The following is a 19,126-nucleotide window of genomic DNA, read 5'->3' as shown; positions in this document are numbered from 1 at the left end:
GGTCTGACATGCGAAACAGCGGTAACGCTGAGAACAGAGGCTTGGGAAGTGCCTGCCCTCCGCGTCTTCCTATTGGCCAGCATCCAGGAGGCGGAGCCTCCCTTGCTCTTGGTCAGTGAACACACGGATAGTCGCGGAAAAAATTCATATCAAAAGAATTACACCAAAATAAAAATTGAGGCAAGAAAATTGACAGTGACTGTTCATTTTCCATTACTGTCAATGAAAGAGGCCGATCATAACGCTTTGGTGTCTTCGTTTTTGACCTATGCTGCCGAAACTCGCGAGATGATTCAAAAGGCCCAGCACGTGCTTTCCACCCGCAAGTCACACGCTTGTAAAGCGAGCTTCTCCTATAGCACACAGGCGTTAGGTGAAGCCGAGTTGCGGAATGGTGACGTGTAATGTTACCAGAAGCTGTTCCGATATGTTCCCTCCACGTGTTCTGGTCGCTGTTTTCGGCACACAGCTTCGCGGTTTATTGTTGCGAGGGGGGTAAAAAGGTCAAAAGAGAGATAAGGTTCCATGTCTATGGGAGGTTTAATGTCTGAGGTGCGTTTTGATCACAGCAAGAAAATTCTACCAATAAACAAGATTGCTAGCATTAAAAGGCATTTTTCCTTTGAAACATCCGTTTTAACGAAGCTACCTTTACAACGAAGATTTTCCACGGTCTTCCGAAGTTTGTTATAAAGGAGTTTGACTGTACCCATTTCATTTTTTGCTGGTTATTTTGATGTTTACGTGGCTGAAGAATCACTCTTGACAGTCGCTCACCTTTCCACATGTCGGGCAAGTGTAGACCCCGTTGACACAATGCGTATAGACGTGCTCTTTGAGTGCGGTGATGACGTGGAACTTTTCTTTACAGATTGGACACTCGAAAAACCTCTCGCCACGACTGAAAAAGAAGATGGGAAACGTAGTGGGAAATCTGCTTGACCAGCATATACCACACAGTCAATCGAGGCTCACTGACCTATGCGTCTTGAGATGCCCTGTAAGGGCGGAGTTGTTGAGAAAACGTTTCTGGCAGTATTCACACTGCAACGGCTTGCTCTCGTCATTGCCATGAACCTGATAGTGCTTGGCCAGACGTTCGTCCGTAGCAAAGCTCTTGTAACAAAGGCTGCACTTGAAACGCCTGGCGCGTCCAGGGGTACCGTTGCTATTTGCTGTCGCGGCGCGGTTGCCGGACTCGGTTTCCATCCCGGTGTCTCCCACAGAGGGCGTTGCGGGAACTGCCCTCTTATCACCCCGGGGTGGCCCTCGCTTGCCGTGGATGCTTATGTGCCGAATGAGTTCACCACGAGTGCAGAACTCCTGAGCCCATAAAACAAAGAATACGTTACAGAATCACCTAAAGCTTGCACGTGTTAGACGACACTGGAGTCGAACTTTGTTATTTAAAATCTCACAGGCACACGCAAGAACGTGTTGCTTATCTGAAAGTCGTACTAGGGAATGGACATAGAAAATGGCAGAACATCCCCTCCATGACATCCATTCATTTCGCAAATGAGTGTGCGACACAATTTGTGCAACTGTGAATTGCCTGATTTCTCTCAGATGCGTGTTGTCACTATTTAGGTTCATTCTTTTCGCCTGCACTGCCTATACCTCCTGAACTAGTTCAAGGAGTGCAACCGTCGCACGTTCTTTCTGTCATAGACCTTGCGTGTACTTAAGAACTGGTGCAGCACGAGTGCAGCACTTTTCTTTAGAAAAGAATGGACCTATTGTGAAATATGTGCGACGAAGCTATGACGCTTGCGCAAGTGCAAGCAGATATCATGATACACAGGCGCCAGACGCAACGGGGCACAATTATAGACTCCTTTGGTGCAGCTGCGGAGAAATAATGTTTCATTTAGTGATGGTCGGGTTTTTCGGACTGCTGTATTATTCGGATCTTTTTCCTGATCACCGTCAAGTCCGGAAAAACGGTCAGCTACAGTATTCACACAGCCTGGTGTTTAGTCTCGTCCTCTTTCTGTCCACATTCCAACCTATCCTGTCAAGTCACAAGTCCTGTCATCACAAATGTCGCTTTAAAATATTTTTGGCTCACGATTGAGTTCCTCCAAACAGTAAACACTGTCCGTTTTCATCAAAGGAATGTGAGAGTTCAACTTTTATAGTGGACAGCTCAACCTTCCATCTCAATGTTAAGACAAAGAAGAACAATAGTCACATAGAAAATAACATCCACAGTGATCACCTGATCACACTCTGGGCAAGTCTCTTGCTTCCTGCCAGGCTCAACAGTAGCATCCTCCTCTGAGGCCACAGCATGAAGTGGCAAGTGCAAGTCAAGTAACTGAGCAGAGTGGAAAACCAGACGGCACTGTGGACAACCCCAGGAGGTGGATGCTTCATTGGTGGTTGGCACTGTACCGCCATTCTCAAACCGAGAAACCCCACTTGCGTTGCGTACCAACTTGGATCGTACTCTTTGTAGCTTGGAACGGTCTTCACTGTGTTGGTGTCGCATGACATGCCTGGAATAAGACAGGTGCGAGATGTCTGCCAAATACCCACACAAAAAAGTACCTGCCAGAGACACCAAAAACACCCAAAAATCAAGCACATGCAGGAGTCAGACACCTACGCAGCAAGTATAATATAATCCCATTAATTCGAGATCTCTGGATTCAATTTCCAGATAATCCGAACTGACGCTCGGGTCCAGTCAAAATCAAAGCAGTTCGAACACATGGGTAAGGGCAATGGTTAATTCTAACTAGATTGCCCGGGCGCGCTCAGCTCTCAGCTATGCACTGGCCCAGAAGCTGGAAAGCCTGTGCAGTGCTGCTGTATCAAGGACACGTTTACCTACTTATCAAGTGTTATATTTACATGCAGAGGTGGGCACCCTCGCGAGGGCGTGCGAGGGTGAGGGTTTCCTCACCCTCACCTCACGATATTTGAGGTGAGATGAGGTGAGGGCCAGTTTTTCTGGTGATGTTTGAGGTGAGGTGAGGAAAATTTTCAAAAAAATTTGAGATGAGATGAGGTGAGGAAAATTTTCAAAAAGTTTTTTGAGGTGAGGTGAGGAAAATCTTTTTAAAAATCTTTAAGGTGAGGTGAGGCAGGGAAATTTAATTTTTTAGGTGAGATGAGGAAAACTATGGGAAAATTTTTTGAGGTGAGGTGAGGAAAAATTTATGAACGCACACTTTATGAAAGCTTTTCCTGCGCGTACACGGGATATCTTTCCTTCTTTCTGCAGCTTCTGTCTCTTATCTGGGCAGGGACTGCCCTCCTCTCTCGCCGCTGATCTGACGCCCGACATTGCGCGTCATTCGCATATCTGCAACTGAACCTCAATTTCTGCGCAACTTTTATGGGTATAACAATCGTTCCACGAAGCGTTTTCTGTGATTGATTAGGCCAAATCCTCCAGCAAGAAAACAAAGAACGTTATATTGACTAAGCAATTTCATGAGTTTAATTTCGAAAATGTATTTCAATCGCAAATTGATGAAACTATTTGTATTTGGTGACAAACTAAATGTCCAGAAGAAAGTTGTTTACGCCATATTTTTCCGTTAACAGGGTGTCTACCAAACAGCAGCCTTCAAATTCCCTGACTTTTCCAGGTTTTCACTGACTATTTCAAACGAATTCCCTGACAAAAACAAAAGGGAACTTGGTGCCTGCTCATACGTTTTGATTCCAGATCCATCATAAAACAGACCATTTACTAAGTATTAGTGAGGCTACCCTACTTTTCTGCGTCAGAGCTTGTCATACTGGTGAACTGCTACTCGCAGTAATGTTACTGCGGCATCGCCTCTCAACCACCGGTCAGCACTCGCGATTCGCCACGCATCATCACGGCACTTGTCTGCGATTTTCCCTGACTTCAGCTGCTTTTTAGCCAAATTCCCTGACAATTCCCTGGCTTTTCCAGTCACATCAAAATTCCCTGACTATTCCCTGTTTTCCAGGTTGGTAGACACCCTGGTTAAGCCGTTTTCTTATAATGGTCAAATGACACGTTTCGTGCCGCACCCTGAATGCATTTACGCTTGAGGTATATGCATTTACATTGGCAGTCACTCAATGCCAACGCGCATCGAATACACAAATAGCTTTAAAAAATTGAGGTGAGGTGATGTGAGGAAAATTTCGAAAATAAATTTGAGGTGAGGTGAGGAAAATTTTTCAATAAAAAATTGAGGAGAGGTGAGGAAACATTTTGAAAAAAAATTGAGGTGAGGTGAGGAAAAATTTTCAATAAAAAAATGAGGTGAGGCGAGAAAAAATTTTCAAAATTTTTTTAGGTGAGTGAGGTGAAGAAAATTTTTCTCCCAGAAAATTGAGGTGAGGGCGAGGCTAGTGAGGACAAACGCCCACCTCTGTTTACATGTAACTTATTTATAGAACCTGGAGTTTCCAGGAAACATTTCTGTCTAAATTCAGGGAGGAAAAATCGGGTAAATGATCATGTGTGTCTAAATTCATACAAATTTGGGTACAAAAACTTCCAGTACGCTAAATTCGGGGAGAAATCTGGCTCAGTTATTCTAACTAACTGAACTGGTTTGGTACAAATGGTGATGTAACTGTGTTTGCTGCCAAACAAGTTAGTGTGCATTCCTACAGACATTTCAAAACATCCAACGGGTCTTAAGGGAAGGGCATTATTAGGCCTTTATAAGGTCAAGACCTTAATAGAGCTTTAAGAGCTTACTAGAGATTCTTACAAGAGGTACTTGTACCAGAGCAAAGAGGAACAAACAATGAACCACCATAACAGTGTACACAAACGATGCAATCACAATGTAATTTGTTAAGTTTTGTCACAGTTTGCGGCTTCTTAGATTCTGAGTTGGCAAAACCTGCTGAGTTAGCAATGGCCTGTGAAGTAGATACATGTTTGTTGACTGAAGTTATTTGCTCAAATTTTCCCATGCTGACTTCTGCTGCCTCTGCCATTTCCACGCAGTTAATTCAATAGGTGTTTTGTCAGAGTTCTTGCCTCATGTCAGAATTTCTGCACCAGCTCATCAAAGTACACAATGTTGCCAGCCATAGACACAAACTGGAAGGAAAACAAGTGCTCACCTCTTTCTGTTATATGGGTGTGTGAAACGTAGGTCACAGATGGTGCACTTGTACTTCTTCTCACCACTGTGCATAATAAGATGTCTTGTCAGACCGTATTTCCTTGAGAAGACTTTTTGGCACAAGTCACATCCGTACTCTTCTTTGGAGCCCTGGAAACCGTTCAAACATGCCCCGTTCAGTACTATGAAAAGATTAAATTGTGGCAGGTAGAAGTGAGACTGCACTTGCCCCTTCAGTTACTGCGGTGTTATCTGCACCTGCAACACTGCCATCCTTTGATGTCTTCTCTGGAGACGTCGCTCCAGTATCCTGCAGCAAAAGCAAATTGAATATTATTCCTTAGCTAACCCTGATTCCAGTTTGTCTGATAGCAATGGTCAGAAAAAGGCTTCAATATCCATGCAAGAACAAACCAAAGCAGTACCAGAACCCTGGGTCTCTCCAAAAGCTCTATCGCCCCAATTTCATGAACGTTCGTGGAACCATCACAACGTAGAAATGAGCCTATGGTACACAAATGCCGTAATGAAAATGCCGTAGGTGCCTTTTGGCGCTGTATTTGTAGTTGTTGTCATTTTTCATGAAAAACTTTTCCGCATAGTAGCGGGAGTTATAGACACTTATGTCCAGTGCACGCCCTTGCAAACGTCACGATCCGTGACCTTCAATTCAATACAACAAAATGTTCGATACAACGAAAGAAACCCCGTGAGTTTCGTTAAATTGCGGTTCGACTGTAGCTGCTTTTTTCTCGGCTATGTGGTCAACAGGAAGTCTTGATCCCCTCAAAACAGCGAGACTTGCTTGCTTGCTTTGCCGTCTGAGCAAGCGGCGTCATCCGCGGCGGTCACATTTGTGCCCGCTATTATGGTGATTTGTTTTGGCAGAAGTATCACTTCGCAGAAGAAACAGACTTGTAAACAGACTTGCAAGTAAAAAGTAAACTTAGCATTGAATAAGTAAAGTGTCCCTGACACACCAGCAGCACGTCCGCGGGCGTTTCAGCCCGCTGGAGCATAGTCGGGAGTGGGGCGTGGCCTTGGAAAATTGTTCAAATAAACCAGTGCACACGTTTATATGTTCGAATTACCTGGCATTTTCCCCCATTGAAATACACATGAATTTCCCGGCAGCTGGGCACTAGTTCGAATTAACTCTGTATTGTGCCAAAAGAGAGTCGATCACAGGTGATCGATGGTTTGCGAGCAGAGCTATGCAGCCTCCTCAGCGCATATCGACAAGTGGTAACATCTGGTGGACACTACAGACACCGCAGAATCAGTTTCAGTTTTGCTTTTAGCTTCTCCTCATGGTAGCACTTTATGAAACTGTCTCTCTGCCAAGAAGGTAGTGCGGAGATTTTATCTTGGACGCGTCATTGCCCCTTCACGGCGCATTTTTTTCTCAAGTGTGCAATACTTGCATTTGAAGCGTTGCTGTAATACAGGCCGTAGCATGCAACTGTTTCCTTATTGTCGTAGTCGCCACTTTGAAACAGGGATGAAAAAAGAGGTTGAAATAACTGCATATTTTATTACGTTTCTGTCAATTTTTGAACACTAACTTACGCTTCTAGTACCCCAAAGAAACATGCTTCAAAATATATTTCACAGTATGACGGACCACCGCATCACTACATAAACCATGACACTTGCTGTCACCCGTCCTGTCTCATCGACTATCCTTGCGTTTGCTGACCAAGAGCGAGGGAGGCTCCACCTCCCGGATGCAGCCAATACGAGGACGCAGTGGGCAGGCACTTCCCCAGCCTCTGCTCTCGCCCAAGAGATGGTGCAGCATTACCGTTGTTTCATGTGTCGCAAGGCTTCTGCCATGGCGCACCAATCTAACCAACAGCTTCCCCACCGTCCGTTAACCGGCGTACGCGCATCTCCCGCTTGGCCTCGTTCCTATGTTGACAGACAGTGAAGCCGTTGGTCAGATTGGTGCGCCGTGACAGAAGCCTTGCAGCAGGCGAAATAACGGTAGCTATACCCCTGTCTAAGCCTCGTTCAGCAGTTGGTTAGATTGGTGCGCCATGGCAGAAGCCTTGCAACACGCGAAACAACGGTAACGCTGCGCCATCTCTTGGGCGAGAACAGAGGCTTGGAAAGTGCCTGCCTTCAGCATGCTCGTATTGGCCGGCATCCAGGAGGCGGAGCCTCCCTTGCTTATGCCCAACAAACGAAAGGACTGTCTATCATCGGGTTCCAGTGTCATGGAAGCGCGACACGGCTGAGGTTGTGCATGGTACAATCGGTGCCTTGCATGACGCAATCTGTTGCAATCCTTCGCAATGGCGGTGTATGGCGTTCCCGGCTGTGTAAACAGAAAGGTAACCAGCTCCGCCGATTCTTGTAGCAGCCACTATGTTCCACGGAAAGAACCAGCATGGACAACATGGCTGAGGTTGAGAGGACATGATGCTATACCGCAGAACACCAGAATAGTCGTGTCGTTTGCACTTCCAATTGGATGATTATGAATTGAACATGGCACTCGCGGACGCATCCATGCACGTGGTATGAGGTGCTGATACTCCGTCGGGACCACGAAATCCTCCACTGGCACGGTCTGCACTGTCACCCCTTAAATCCTCCTGAGGGAACTAGTTTACCAGCAACAAGATAAAAAGAAAAGGACAGGCACTGACCCCGACTGACCACCGAACCAGAATGTGCTGGCACTATCAGTCATCGGTCACGTGCTTCAGCATGCTTCTCCTCCTCGTTTCACCAGGAGGTGCGAGTCAAAGTGAACTCGTGCCACTCGTGCCACACATCAAAACCTTTCGTGCTATTGGCACTTTCCTCAGACGGCTTAAACTGAAAATATTTTGGAGGGCCCTCTGTGCTCCTTTAAGATACTGTGCTCATCCAGAAAGAGCTGTAGGTCTCGCAGCTTGGACGAGTAATAGAGCGGTTGATTGCGTCACAAGGCACTGATTTCACCTTTGGAGACTGAAACTTGCTGAAACAGATGCTCCATGTGGTACAGTGAAACCACACGCTGAAACAGATGCTCCGTGTATGGTTTGGGAATCGCTTCTCGTGCAATTCGCCGGCATCTCCATCGAGCATCCTGTCAATCATCGACACACATCAACGAAGTTTGTCCAATGACGGTACACGTCGCACCCACGTGACATTGAGGCAGAGAGACAAATTTGTCAAGAAAAAGGAAATGGAGTAAGAAGTTGCGTCACTTTTGTCCGTGAGGGGGTCGTTAACCAGCGTATGATGCACACTGGATTTCTTTCGCTTCTGAATGTAATCCTTCACCGATATATGTATACTGTGCTTTTCTGCTGGCAGAACATCTTCAGCTAACAACAAAATTTGCTGTGCGTTTCCTCCACTGTCGGAGCGCCATTCTTCAAGTCCGCCGTTTTCACAGTGGCTACATTGACTAGGGACGTCCAGAGACATCCTGATTGGTTAACTCGCTGTCTGCATGCCCTCCTTTGTGCATCTTATGAGGCTGCATCCGGGGACCTTGTGCCCTTCGGTTTCACAGTGCGGAACACACGGGGTTGCAGGCAACTTGAGTTGCATGAAACCGTTGCACGCAAGAAAGATGCATCATGTGAAACGGCCCCAAGCCCATTACAGTACAGTTTATGGGGAGAAAACAGTACTGCAGTTTCCCTATACTGTACAGCATTCTGTTAGATACTGGACACATTTATCTTTTTCATGTGAATTCCTTTCATTCAACTGTGAATCCTTGTGAATTCCTTCATTCAACTATTAATCCTATACTGCATGAAGTCACTGCAACACTGCACCAGATTCAGTTACAGTCACCCTCGATAACAAATCTGACCTTCTGAAACTGCCATGCTAAAAATTCAGACGGTTGACAATACGGACTGATTTTATGTCTCCTGGAAGTCTGAAAAGTCAGTCGGTGATAGTAAGCCGGTAAATCACTGAACTTGCTCAAAGCATTTGTTCAGATGGCACCTGATCTTAAAGGGGTTGTGACAGGTCATCCCAGGTTATCCCAGATAAACGTAAAGAACGGTGCTTAGCACCGATGTGAACCTCCATTGAAAGTTTCACAGTGAAGAGGGTCATAGAAACGAAGAAAATGGGCACCGCGGATACCGAAACTCATGCAACTCTGACATCACAGACCTCAGATACTTACGGCTGCCAATGGGAATGGATGCAACTCTGAGATCTGTGATGTCTGCACTTTGCTCGGGAGTACGTTCCTGGGCTTGTATCTCGCTAAGCACGACACGTAGAATAATAATTATTTGTTCCTGCGTATTCTGGCGTGCAATTCAATGCGTCCATGATGTAATGAACCCCATCTATGAAAGCGTCTTAACCCCTCTAAGCTTTACAAGAGATATAGTTTGCTAAGGTGAGGTTTCACAGGTAAGTTCACTGCATACCTTTGACTCTTCCAGTACTCGAAGTAGCCTACATTTCCTTGGGAATCTGCCATCAGTGTCAGAGTTGCCCTCTGAACATAGCTGCCCATTCTGTTCCTGTGCAGGCTTTTCATGCAGATTTAGATGTCTTTGAAGCTCTTCAGATGTTGAGAATGTACCACTGCACTTAAAACACGGCCAGGAACTGTGCTGTTCTGTAGCAGGTTGTGCTTCTTCTACTGTAACCACATACCAGAACATTTGTTATGAAAACTAATGCAAGAGACCACAATGTAAAAACACGTTAAGGAAATTGCGTGCCAGAGAAACACAAACGATAAAGAGTAGAAGTGTGCGAATATTCAAAATTTTAAATACGAATCACATATTTCCAATATTCGATTCGTATTTGAGAATTAATATCTGAACTTTTTCAAGTATCATACCAGCTTACTACCAAGCCGTTGCAGATTGCACGCTTGAATAACGTTGAACGCAGTTGTGGTAACAGCGACGAACATGAGTATAGTTAAACCTCCATATAGCGAACTCTCCATGCAGCGAATTTCTCTATTTAGCGAACTTTTTCTAATTCTTTTACATCTGTCCCATTGACGCCCATGTACTTGGGTTTTCCGTACAGCGAAGTGATTTTGTCCACGTTCTCTATGTTACGAAGTTGCATGCGTGCAGAACCCTGCTTCGATTCTCGGAAATAGTGTGACTGCCGAACTTTCTGGAATTCAGGGTGTCCAGGGTGCATCATATCCTGGTCACTCCTTGCGTTTGAGACGCCAGTACAAAGGAGAGATAGGGAGAGTAGGACGTCGTGGGTTCGGTGACCGACACAACCGGCGTTCGACGAATGAGATGGAGGAGTTTCCTCCTCTCCTACCCCTCGATGGTTGTCGCTTGTTGCCAGCTGCATCCTGTCGGGCGAAGTCGACACCATGGCAAACGTGTTGAAGCGAAAATCGTTGTCGGTAGACACCAAGATGCAAATTATCAATGCCATTGCCAACGGTGAAAAGAAGGATGTGGCCGATTCGGAATCCTGGTGAATTCTTTATCAACGATATTGAAATCCAAGAAAAACATCCTCGCAGCCGTTGCAGCGGGGACCAGCACCACGAGGAAGAGATTGAAAGATCCGCATTATGACGACGTCGACAAGGCAATGTTCACGTGGTTTATGGAAATGTTGTCGTCGCGTGTTCCACTCACCGGCATTATCGTGCAACGCCAGGTTGTCAACTTTGCAAACATGCTTGGTTGCGACGATATGCGGCATCGAACCAGGATCAGGAGGGAGCTTTGGCAGTGTTGGCAAGCTATGAACAGTGTGTTACACCGACGTTTTTCAAGACTGTGCAAAATCAAGTAACGGACTATTTCCATGCCATTTCCTAGCGTTTTCCTAGCCATAAATAGCCTTTTTCTTAGCCGTAATCTTGGTTTTCGTGCGTTATATGCCCGCGGCTTTCAGGCAACTAAATTCCAGTGATGAACACCAAAATTTTGCTAATGCTCTCTATAACGAAGTTCTCCATATAGCGAAGTTTTGCGATATGTTTACCGACTTCGTTACATAGAGGTTTAACTGTAGTACAACAGCTACAAAGCGACACGACGAACTTTCGAGGGTGCTACACTCATCTATGAATGCATCGCTATATGTTCGCTAATCGAAACAAGAACTAGTACACTCCTTTGTACAGCCTGCCCCAGCGAAACGCGGAACCACAATACGCATTGTCAGCACATTCGCGGCTCCAGTTGATTGCCATGAACTTTGAACACTTGTGTGAGACACACAGTCCGGTTGAATTCTGATTAGAGATAGAATATTTTGATGTTGAGCTGAACAATGCTCTTCGCTGGGCCCCTGCATGCACAGCCAAAACCTGCATCCTGAACGCGTTTTCTAACCCGAACGCGGAACAGGACGCTGCTTGCGCCCTTTGTTTTCGTGATCCTTAAGTCGGCTATGGGGTCATAAACCTTACCTCATTCTTTCGCTGTATCAAGTGTTTCATTGTAGCGGGAGTTAAAATACATTGATCTCTACGGCCCTCTGCCGGGGAATCCAAATTATGTCTCTCTATCACGAATTCCGTTATACTATCGCGTTTCATTGTAATGAGGTCTGACTGTACTTTCCATTAGCCCCTTTCAAGTGCATGTCCTGGGGAATTTTTCTAAGGATCAGCAGCACACAACTGTGACCATGTTAGTTTACCGGGGCTTAACTGTTAGTACTCTTAGAAGCTTTTATCCTATGATGTAATGTTTGAAATTTGATTCAATATTCGAAGGGCAATTTTGCAGGCATTCCTATTCGACCTGTATTTGAAGATTTAAATATTTGAACACCTCTAATAAAAAGGAAAGTGATCAAAGCATAATAGAAGTAGTAGATAGTCCTCCCCTCTAGTTTTAGTGTTACAATAAAGGGTCTAGTTTCTTGTTTTCGTCATTTGCAAAGGCTGATAAGGAAGCAGGAGCTCTTTTTCTTAATAAACATATCCCCCCCCCCCCCCCCCCCCCCCAGGAGCTCAGGCCACTCCTATCCTATAAATTTCATTCTTGTTCATGGTCAAACTTGTTTAGAACAATATGGAAAAGGAGACAGAATTCTGTCATCATAGCAGAGCACCATTCTACGATCAGTTTTCCAAAAAAACTACTGCTCAAAATCGAAGTAAATAAGTTTCAAAGTTTTAAGAAACATTGTTTACGCTCTGAAATAAGAAGAAGCAAGTCACACATCCTCTTTGCTCCCTTTTGCGCAAAAGAAAATAACAGCATGCAAAAACTGATAAGGAGGAGTTGCCTTTTTCTGAGCGTCCTTTCATGAGTTCAATGCAAAATCATGCAGAACCAAAATAAATTTTTGCAGGTATCACACAATCTTATTATCAAGGTTTATCTGCAGGTTGCACAATTTGAATACATGAAGCTTTACGACTGATTAGAATTGCACACACCCCACGAAGCTTCAGGACTAACATTACCACAGTCCCGACACATTCAGCACTAAGCATTCTTGGAACTGCAACATACAAAAACGTTGTTAACCTCTAAGTTGTTGTTGCTGCTGCTGCAGCTGCTGTGGCTCAGCTTGCAACTGTTGCTGCTGATATGGCTGCTGCTCTACTTGGATCGACTGCTGTGGCTGACGAAGCTGCATCCTCAACTGCTGTTGCTGCTCCTGCATAGTTTGTTGAGCCTGCTGAACCTGCACCCGTTGTGGTTGCTGCAGCTGCTGCGGTTGCTGACCTTGCAGCTGCAGCTCTTCCATGGACCGGAGGAGTGGTAAGCCCCAGCGGTGAGCATAGGCCGTAGAGTACCACACACGCAGTTCACTACGGGCAGTGAGGGCACGCGTTGTATTGAAGTAAAGACCACATTCCTGCTGCACTAGAATAACATTCTGTTCGGCGTAGCATTGGGCAGGTCGCACAAAGCGCATCCAGTTGCTTTGTGTCTCATCCGAGGTGTCCAGCACCATCACGTTGGAGCCCTCTTCACTTACCTAGGTGTTAAAAACAAGTTGTTAAAAATGATATCAGAAGAAGAATTACTCGCATGGTGAATCTTACCAAGAGGGGAAAGGACTCTTGTGGCCTCTCTGCCATCCTTTGAAGGACACCTTCAATGGGGCCAAACTGAGTCCTCTTAGGAATGCTCTTCTTTGCAAATACACCATATACTATAAGAAAATGATGAAAGATCCATCTTAAACATGAAAATTATGAAGGGCATTTAAGACACTAGCAAAACCAGGAAGTAGAACTGCTTTAGAACCTGAAGTAGAACTGGTCAGGACCAAGCCATAGATTTATTATATCAACAGTTTTATTACAGTAGAATCTCGATGATATGATCACAGATTATACGAATTTCGGGATGATACAAATTATATTCCAGTCCCCGCCGGAATGCCTATTCTTCCCATGTATTAGAGTTCAGATTATACGAACGAGCCGAGGATGCGACAGAGGTCGTCTCCCCGTGACGCGAGAACGCGCGAGTCATGCTGCTCCTTCTTTCGAAAAGGGAGGGAGATCCTCACCACCTTCACCACAAACTCCCTTATATCATGTTGCACAATGCAAGGGATGACTCTCCCTTTGGTAGTGGTGGAGGAGGAGATAAGATCAAAGGAATTACACGGCCCAGAACCTTATCACCTTATCTCTGTTTTGACCTTTCTACCCCCCTCGCAACAATAAGCTGCGAAGCTGTGCGACATTACACTGGCTTAGGAAAACAGCAACCAGAACACATGGAAGGAACATATCAGGACAACTTCTGGAGACATTACGGCGCGGATTGGGGACGCGTAATTTATGCGTCACCATTCCGCAAGTTGGCTTCACCAAACGCCTGCGTGCTTTAGGAGAACCTCAATTTAGAACACCCTCGCACGACCCGCGGATGGAAAGCACGTGCTGGGTCTTCTGAATCATCTCGCGAATTTGGGCAGCATTAGCCAAAAACGTAGACAAAAAAGCGTTACGACCGACCTCTTTCACGTACAGTAATGGAAAATGAACAGTCCCTGTCTATTTTCTTGCCTCAATTTCTATTTTACGTCTACTTTTATATTTTGGTTTAATTCCTTTGATACGAATTTCGGATGATACAAATTTTTTCCACGACCCCGTGAGATTCGTATCATCAAGATTCTACTGTATATCAGGAGCATCTCAAGAACCTCATAACAGGCCCACTAACTGGTACGTTGGCTGCACGCACTTGCCAAAACCAGTGGAGCAACACTGACTCAAGAGTGTTTTAGCTCCTCTCAGCCTTTTCGGTTTCCCACTTTTGCCATCAGCAACTGAGTCTTCAATTTCGTTTCCTGTTCTTGACTCAACTTACACTGTTGCTGTCGAGACACCGAACCCATCCGCTATTTATTTTCACTTTCGTTCGTTACTGCCCACCACTTTCAGCGAACTTGCTTTCTGTACGAGCATTAGCCGCCTTGGATGAGGATCAGCCATGCTGTCATACACACACAACTCCTACGTTCTTGACAAAGAAACAAGTGCAAACCCCACAGCACGAGTGACACAAACAACACAAACTCGAGGAGGCGCTACTGGAGCAATTGAAGGCGGGGCGACAATGGCAGCTCGCACAGCACCACCACTAAATTGAGTTCTCTCAATTTTTTTGGCGAGAACAGCCCTCCCAGGGCCCTCCCCAAAGAGCTCTGTTTTGGCTTTTTGGTCTGTTTCTCCCGCTCCCATCATTACCGTGCCTTTTACAGCAATGATCACGCAAAATACTGTTTACTATAACCGGTATCCTGAGTTGTCATGGTTTACTATACCAGAACATTAAGCTATAGAAGGTGTAATAATCCAGTGAGGACCGGTGCATGCATTTACCGCATTTATTCTAATCTAATGCGCACTTTTTTTCCGAATTTTTTTGCGAAAGTAAGGGGTGCGCGTTAGAATCGTGAGTGAAACCCCATGGTGAACATGGATACTTGATGGGTCAGATAGGGAACGCAGATCAAACGCTGATCTTCTTCGATTTCCCGGCAAATTACACGATCGAAGAAAAGGGAGCAAACCAGGTGCCCATCATCACCACCGGGAATGAAAAGACCCGTGTCACTGCAATGCTCTGCTGCACCGCGGACGGCTACAAGTTGCCGCCATACTTGATATTCTTGCGGAAGAAATTGCCAAAGGGCATACGACTCTGACGATGAAACTGTGCAATAAATGGGTACTTACATTGTTGTCTACTTTTTGACTATTTTTTTTGGCACATTATCACACCCCCAAGAAAGATGCGGGTTAGAATCGGGGGCGCGTTAGATTCGAGAAAATACAGTACAATAACCGGGTTTTTACTGAAAGCAGAGTTACAATCACGGGGTCCTACTGTACTTGCCAAATCACAAGATGCTGACAGGACAGCAAGTCAAGCAAAAAGTAAAGGTGAATTGACTGACCTGGCTCTCCATGTTCATCTTCTGCCACTTTGTGGACATAGAGGTAGCTAGCAGGCAAGCTTGCCCAAGCCCTGGTTAGCACCGGTTTATCCACTATGAGCTGAACACGGTGCAGTGAACATTCCTTATCGTAGAACTGGCCACAGTCCTCGCACCCTACATCATGCAAACAATGTGCAAACGTGAGTACTGACAACGTAGTGGATTGACGCTATGATGAGGCAAATAAAACATATCCAAGCTGCAGAAAAGCATTTCAATGGTGCTAGGGTGCATAATGTCTATTCAACTGTCTGCTGCCTGCAGAGTAAGGCAAACACAGCCTTGCGTTTTTGTAGAGGTGCGCGAATATTCGAAATTTCGAATACGAATACAATATTTGTGATATTAGATTCATATTTGTATTTGTAAATTTGATATTCGAATTATTCAGATATTCGTAAAAGTTTGAATATTCAATTTTTTCGAATATCATAGCAGCTTATTACAAAGCTGTTGCGCGCTGCGCGGTGGAATTTGTACGTTGCGTAACAGCAACGAACACGAAAAAGAACAGCTGCAAAGCGAAGGGTGGAGCTTCAGAGGTATGCTCATCTGCGAATGTGCTGCTACGCAGTCGGTAACTGAAACCGAAACTAGTACACAGTTGCAACCGCCATTTTAAAGTCTGTCCCATCCAAACGCGAAACCGCGGTACGCCTCATGCATCGTCAGCCCAGTCGTGGCCATAGGCGCCGACTGCGGGGGGGCTTGGGGGCCTGAGCCCCCCCGGAACTTTCCCAGGGGGAGCCAGGCCCCCTCCGGAGGAAGTCTACTCAGATGACACTCAAGGTGAAAGTTTCGAGGGATATCCTATACATTGCGTGTTTCATGCAAGTGATCATGAAAATCCTGCAAAAATTTGCCTCACAACGTCGCAACACGGAATTCACGACACCCTGCCCGCCCTCTGTGCATGAAAGGGGGGGTGATGCCGGCTTCCTCCAGCAGATTGAAAACTCTCCGCTTATGGTCGTGGCTTTAGTGGATTCCCAACAAACTCCGAACATTCGTATGAGGCCTACAGTTCGGTGAAATTCCAGTTGAATATTGAAATTTTGTTGGTGTTGAGCTGAACACCGCTGTTCACTGTGCCATTGCATGCACAGCCAAAATCCGCGTCTCGAACGCGTTTTTTCGGTTCCGATTTGGGTTGTCAGCGATATGTGATATAATCATGGTCGCGTGCGATGACGGCGATAATCAAAGAGTGGGATGTGATGATATTTCTACATAGTTTCTCCAGCTCCTGCGCTGTGCGACACGTACCGTATTTACTCGCATAATTTGCACACTTTTGTTACAAAAATATGACGCAAATGTTGGGGGTGCTCAAATTACGCGAGTCTCGATATAACGATAAGTCGGATATTATCGATCGTCGGATCTCTTATAGCAATCAGAATTTTCCTGGCAGTAAAACGCGTGAAAATTGAGACAAGATTCCATTTTTTCATTCAAAATAATCTAACGTGGCATTTTAGTCTTTAGCCTTTTAGGCCTTAGCGTCCATGAGCATTAAAGTGAGAACGCAACGTGTTTATCTGCGCATGACTGACGGGGATTAGACACGCGTATTGCGAGGCGTGCAACTTTGAAGGGACACGCGGAAGTAGAGGAGGTTGCTCCCTCTCCACATCGTTCTCTAGTCAAGTGTTCTTCTGGTTTGCTGGGTGCTACTATGGTGTCAGCGCTTCTGGGACGCTTTTTGATGAGCAAAGGCACATGGCTCAGTTCTAAGCTGCATGTGCTCGACGGATTTTGTACTGGCGCAAAACCTCGTTGCGAAGTGTCGTGCCTTCCAAAATGTGAGTTTGGCAGACAGTTGCGTGTTGCAACCCACACACGCACCGACGAATTACATGTGGACGAGGCGCGTTCTAATGGAGACAATGTAATTCCAATAGTGAGAATGATGATGGCAATGGCACTGGCTGACGAGGAGATAATAAAATTAGAGCTGTGCGAATAGCAAAATTTCCATTGCGAATAGTTTAAGAATATTTCACTTACACTGCGAATCGAATCCAAATACATTCCCGGCTAATTTCTTCAGATAGCGAATCGAATTCGAATAATCAGAAAAGTCCCAATTCGAATAATTTCCAATACCTCATGGTGAAATATTTTGTGGTGTTGTGCTCATTAGATGATGTTCTGCTCCAAACATGTGAGCCTTTTCACCCAGCGTAAAATATTATGAGAGAATGGTCCCTCTGTGTTGTGTATGGTAGACTGCATTAGTGGGATGAACTGCATTGAGAGTTAGTCAACATGTTCCATGCAGCCTGCTTTGTGTGCATCTCCTAATTTCTACGTCTACATTGTGAATTTCCTGTACATTTTTTAGAAACTGCTCATGATATTCCCATCTGTTACTGAACATAACTCTGAAAGTTGGGAGTACATTTACTGGAACCTGCAATGCCCAGAGTACAGTGTTGACCATTAGCTCACAAAATTTTTAGGCTTTAGTGACAGAATATTGTAAACAGTGTAAAGCGGGCTTCACGTAACGCTCGAGTGTAGTTAAGTGAAGCCGACTTGCAAAATGGCGAGAGCGATACCTATTCCCAGTACTATTCAAAAATATTCGAGAATTTCGAATACTGAAAATAGGTTGCGAATAGCATTCGAACAGCGTAAGATATTCGTTTCATATTCGAAATTCTGAATATTCGCACAGCTCTAAATAAACTGCTTTTGTGCTCTCAGTGAACGTGCATGTTCAGCGGCATTCAACTTGCACCGCTCTCCTTTGATGAAATGATCCCGACCAGCGATTTCTCATAAAAGCGCTAAAAATTTCTCGAGAAAGCTCGTATATAACGATAACTCTGATATAGCGAATGTAATAAATATTTATATATTTATTTATATATATTATTCATACATAATATATATATACTCTATATATTACCCTATTATATTTACATATAATATTTATATAGGTACTAACAAAATATGAGGCAGACAACGAAGATGTAGGAAGTAGAAAAAGGGGGAGTTATTTATTTACTAGTGGAAAGTTAAGGGGGAAGTCAACGTTGCGGCGGAAGCTCCGCCTTCGTCAGGACTGAAGAATGACAAATGACACTTGGAGTTTTATACAGTGCTACAATGACGTCACAATCGGGGGGTCCCGCCACCTGGCGGCCGTCAGCAGGTCAAGTACAAGGAAGTGGTTGAGTCATGTCCGGTGAAGAGGTCATAGTCCGGGAGGTGGGATGGAATCCAAGGGCTGTGGACTGTTGTTCTGCAAAGAAAAGGGGAACAAGCAGCAGTACACTATCTAAGCAGATAAGTTTCTTATTGTTGACAGTACACCGGGGTCCTCGTTTATGATAGATTGGAATTTGTAGATAAGGTAAGATTCGCGCTGTTCTCGGCACCGGTCGGAACTGAAGTTTGTTTGAAGAAGGAAAATTGAAACATCGTTAATTGAATGCCCTGGCTGGCTAAAATGGCGTGAAACTGGAAGATTCGGTTTTTTCGTCACGTCCGATCGGTGATTGTTAAATCTGATTCTGAATGCGGTTTTTGTCTGGCCCACGTACTGTGCTTGGCATGCGTTACATTGAAGGAGATAGATAACGTTGGACGTTGGTTCGTCCAACGTTATCTATCTCCTTCAATGTAACGCATGC

The 19,126-nt window shown here is 45.1% G+C and overlaps 1 protein-coding gene across 4 annotated transcripts in view; it reads right to left on the bottom strand.

Annotated features, from left to right (window-relative positions):
- LOC135385267 (uncharacterized) overlaps positions 1–19,126 on the bottom strand; it is an 88,315-nt gene that overhangs the window by 32,163 nt on the left and 37,026 nt on the right. For 3 of the 4 annotated variants that reach the window (XM_064614476.1, XM_064614474.1, XM_064614477.1), the window contains 9 exons: positions 15,441–15,596; positions 13,063–13,172; positions 12,539–12,995; positions 9,482–9,699; positions 5,305–5,385; positions 5,074–5,225; positions 2,222–2,501; positions 980–1,323; positions 778–901 (listed from right to left, as the gene is read on the bottom strand). In XM_064614476.1, coding sequence (XP_064470546.1) covers positions 778–901; positions 980–1,323; positions 2,222–2,501; positions 5,074–5,225; positions 5,305–5,385; positions 9,482–9,699; positions 12,539–12,995; positions 13,063–13,172; positions 15,441–15,596 — 1,922 coding nt within the window. The remainder of the gene's footprint in view (positions 1–777; positions 902–979; positions 1,324–2,221; positions 2,502–5,073; positions 5,226–5,304; positions 5,386–9,481; positions 9,700–12,538; positions 12,996–13,062; positions 13,173–15,440; positions 15,597–19,126) is intronic. The other variant, XM_064614475.1, reaches the window with a different exon arrangement.

Source organism: Ornithodoros turicata, chromosome 2, assembly GCF_037126465.1.
Source record: "Ornithodoros turicata isolate Travis chromosome 2, ASM3712646v1, whole genome shotgun sequence".
NCBI lineage: Eukaryota > Metazoa > Arthropoda > Arachnida > Ixodida > Argasidae > Ornithodoros > Ornithodoros turicata.
Note: the sequence above shows the minus strand (reverse complement) of the source record. Positions and strands in the feature narration are given on the sequence as shown.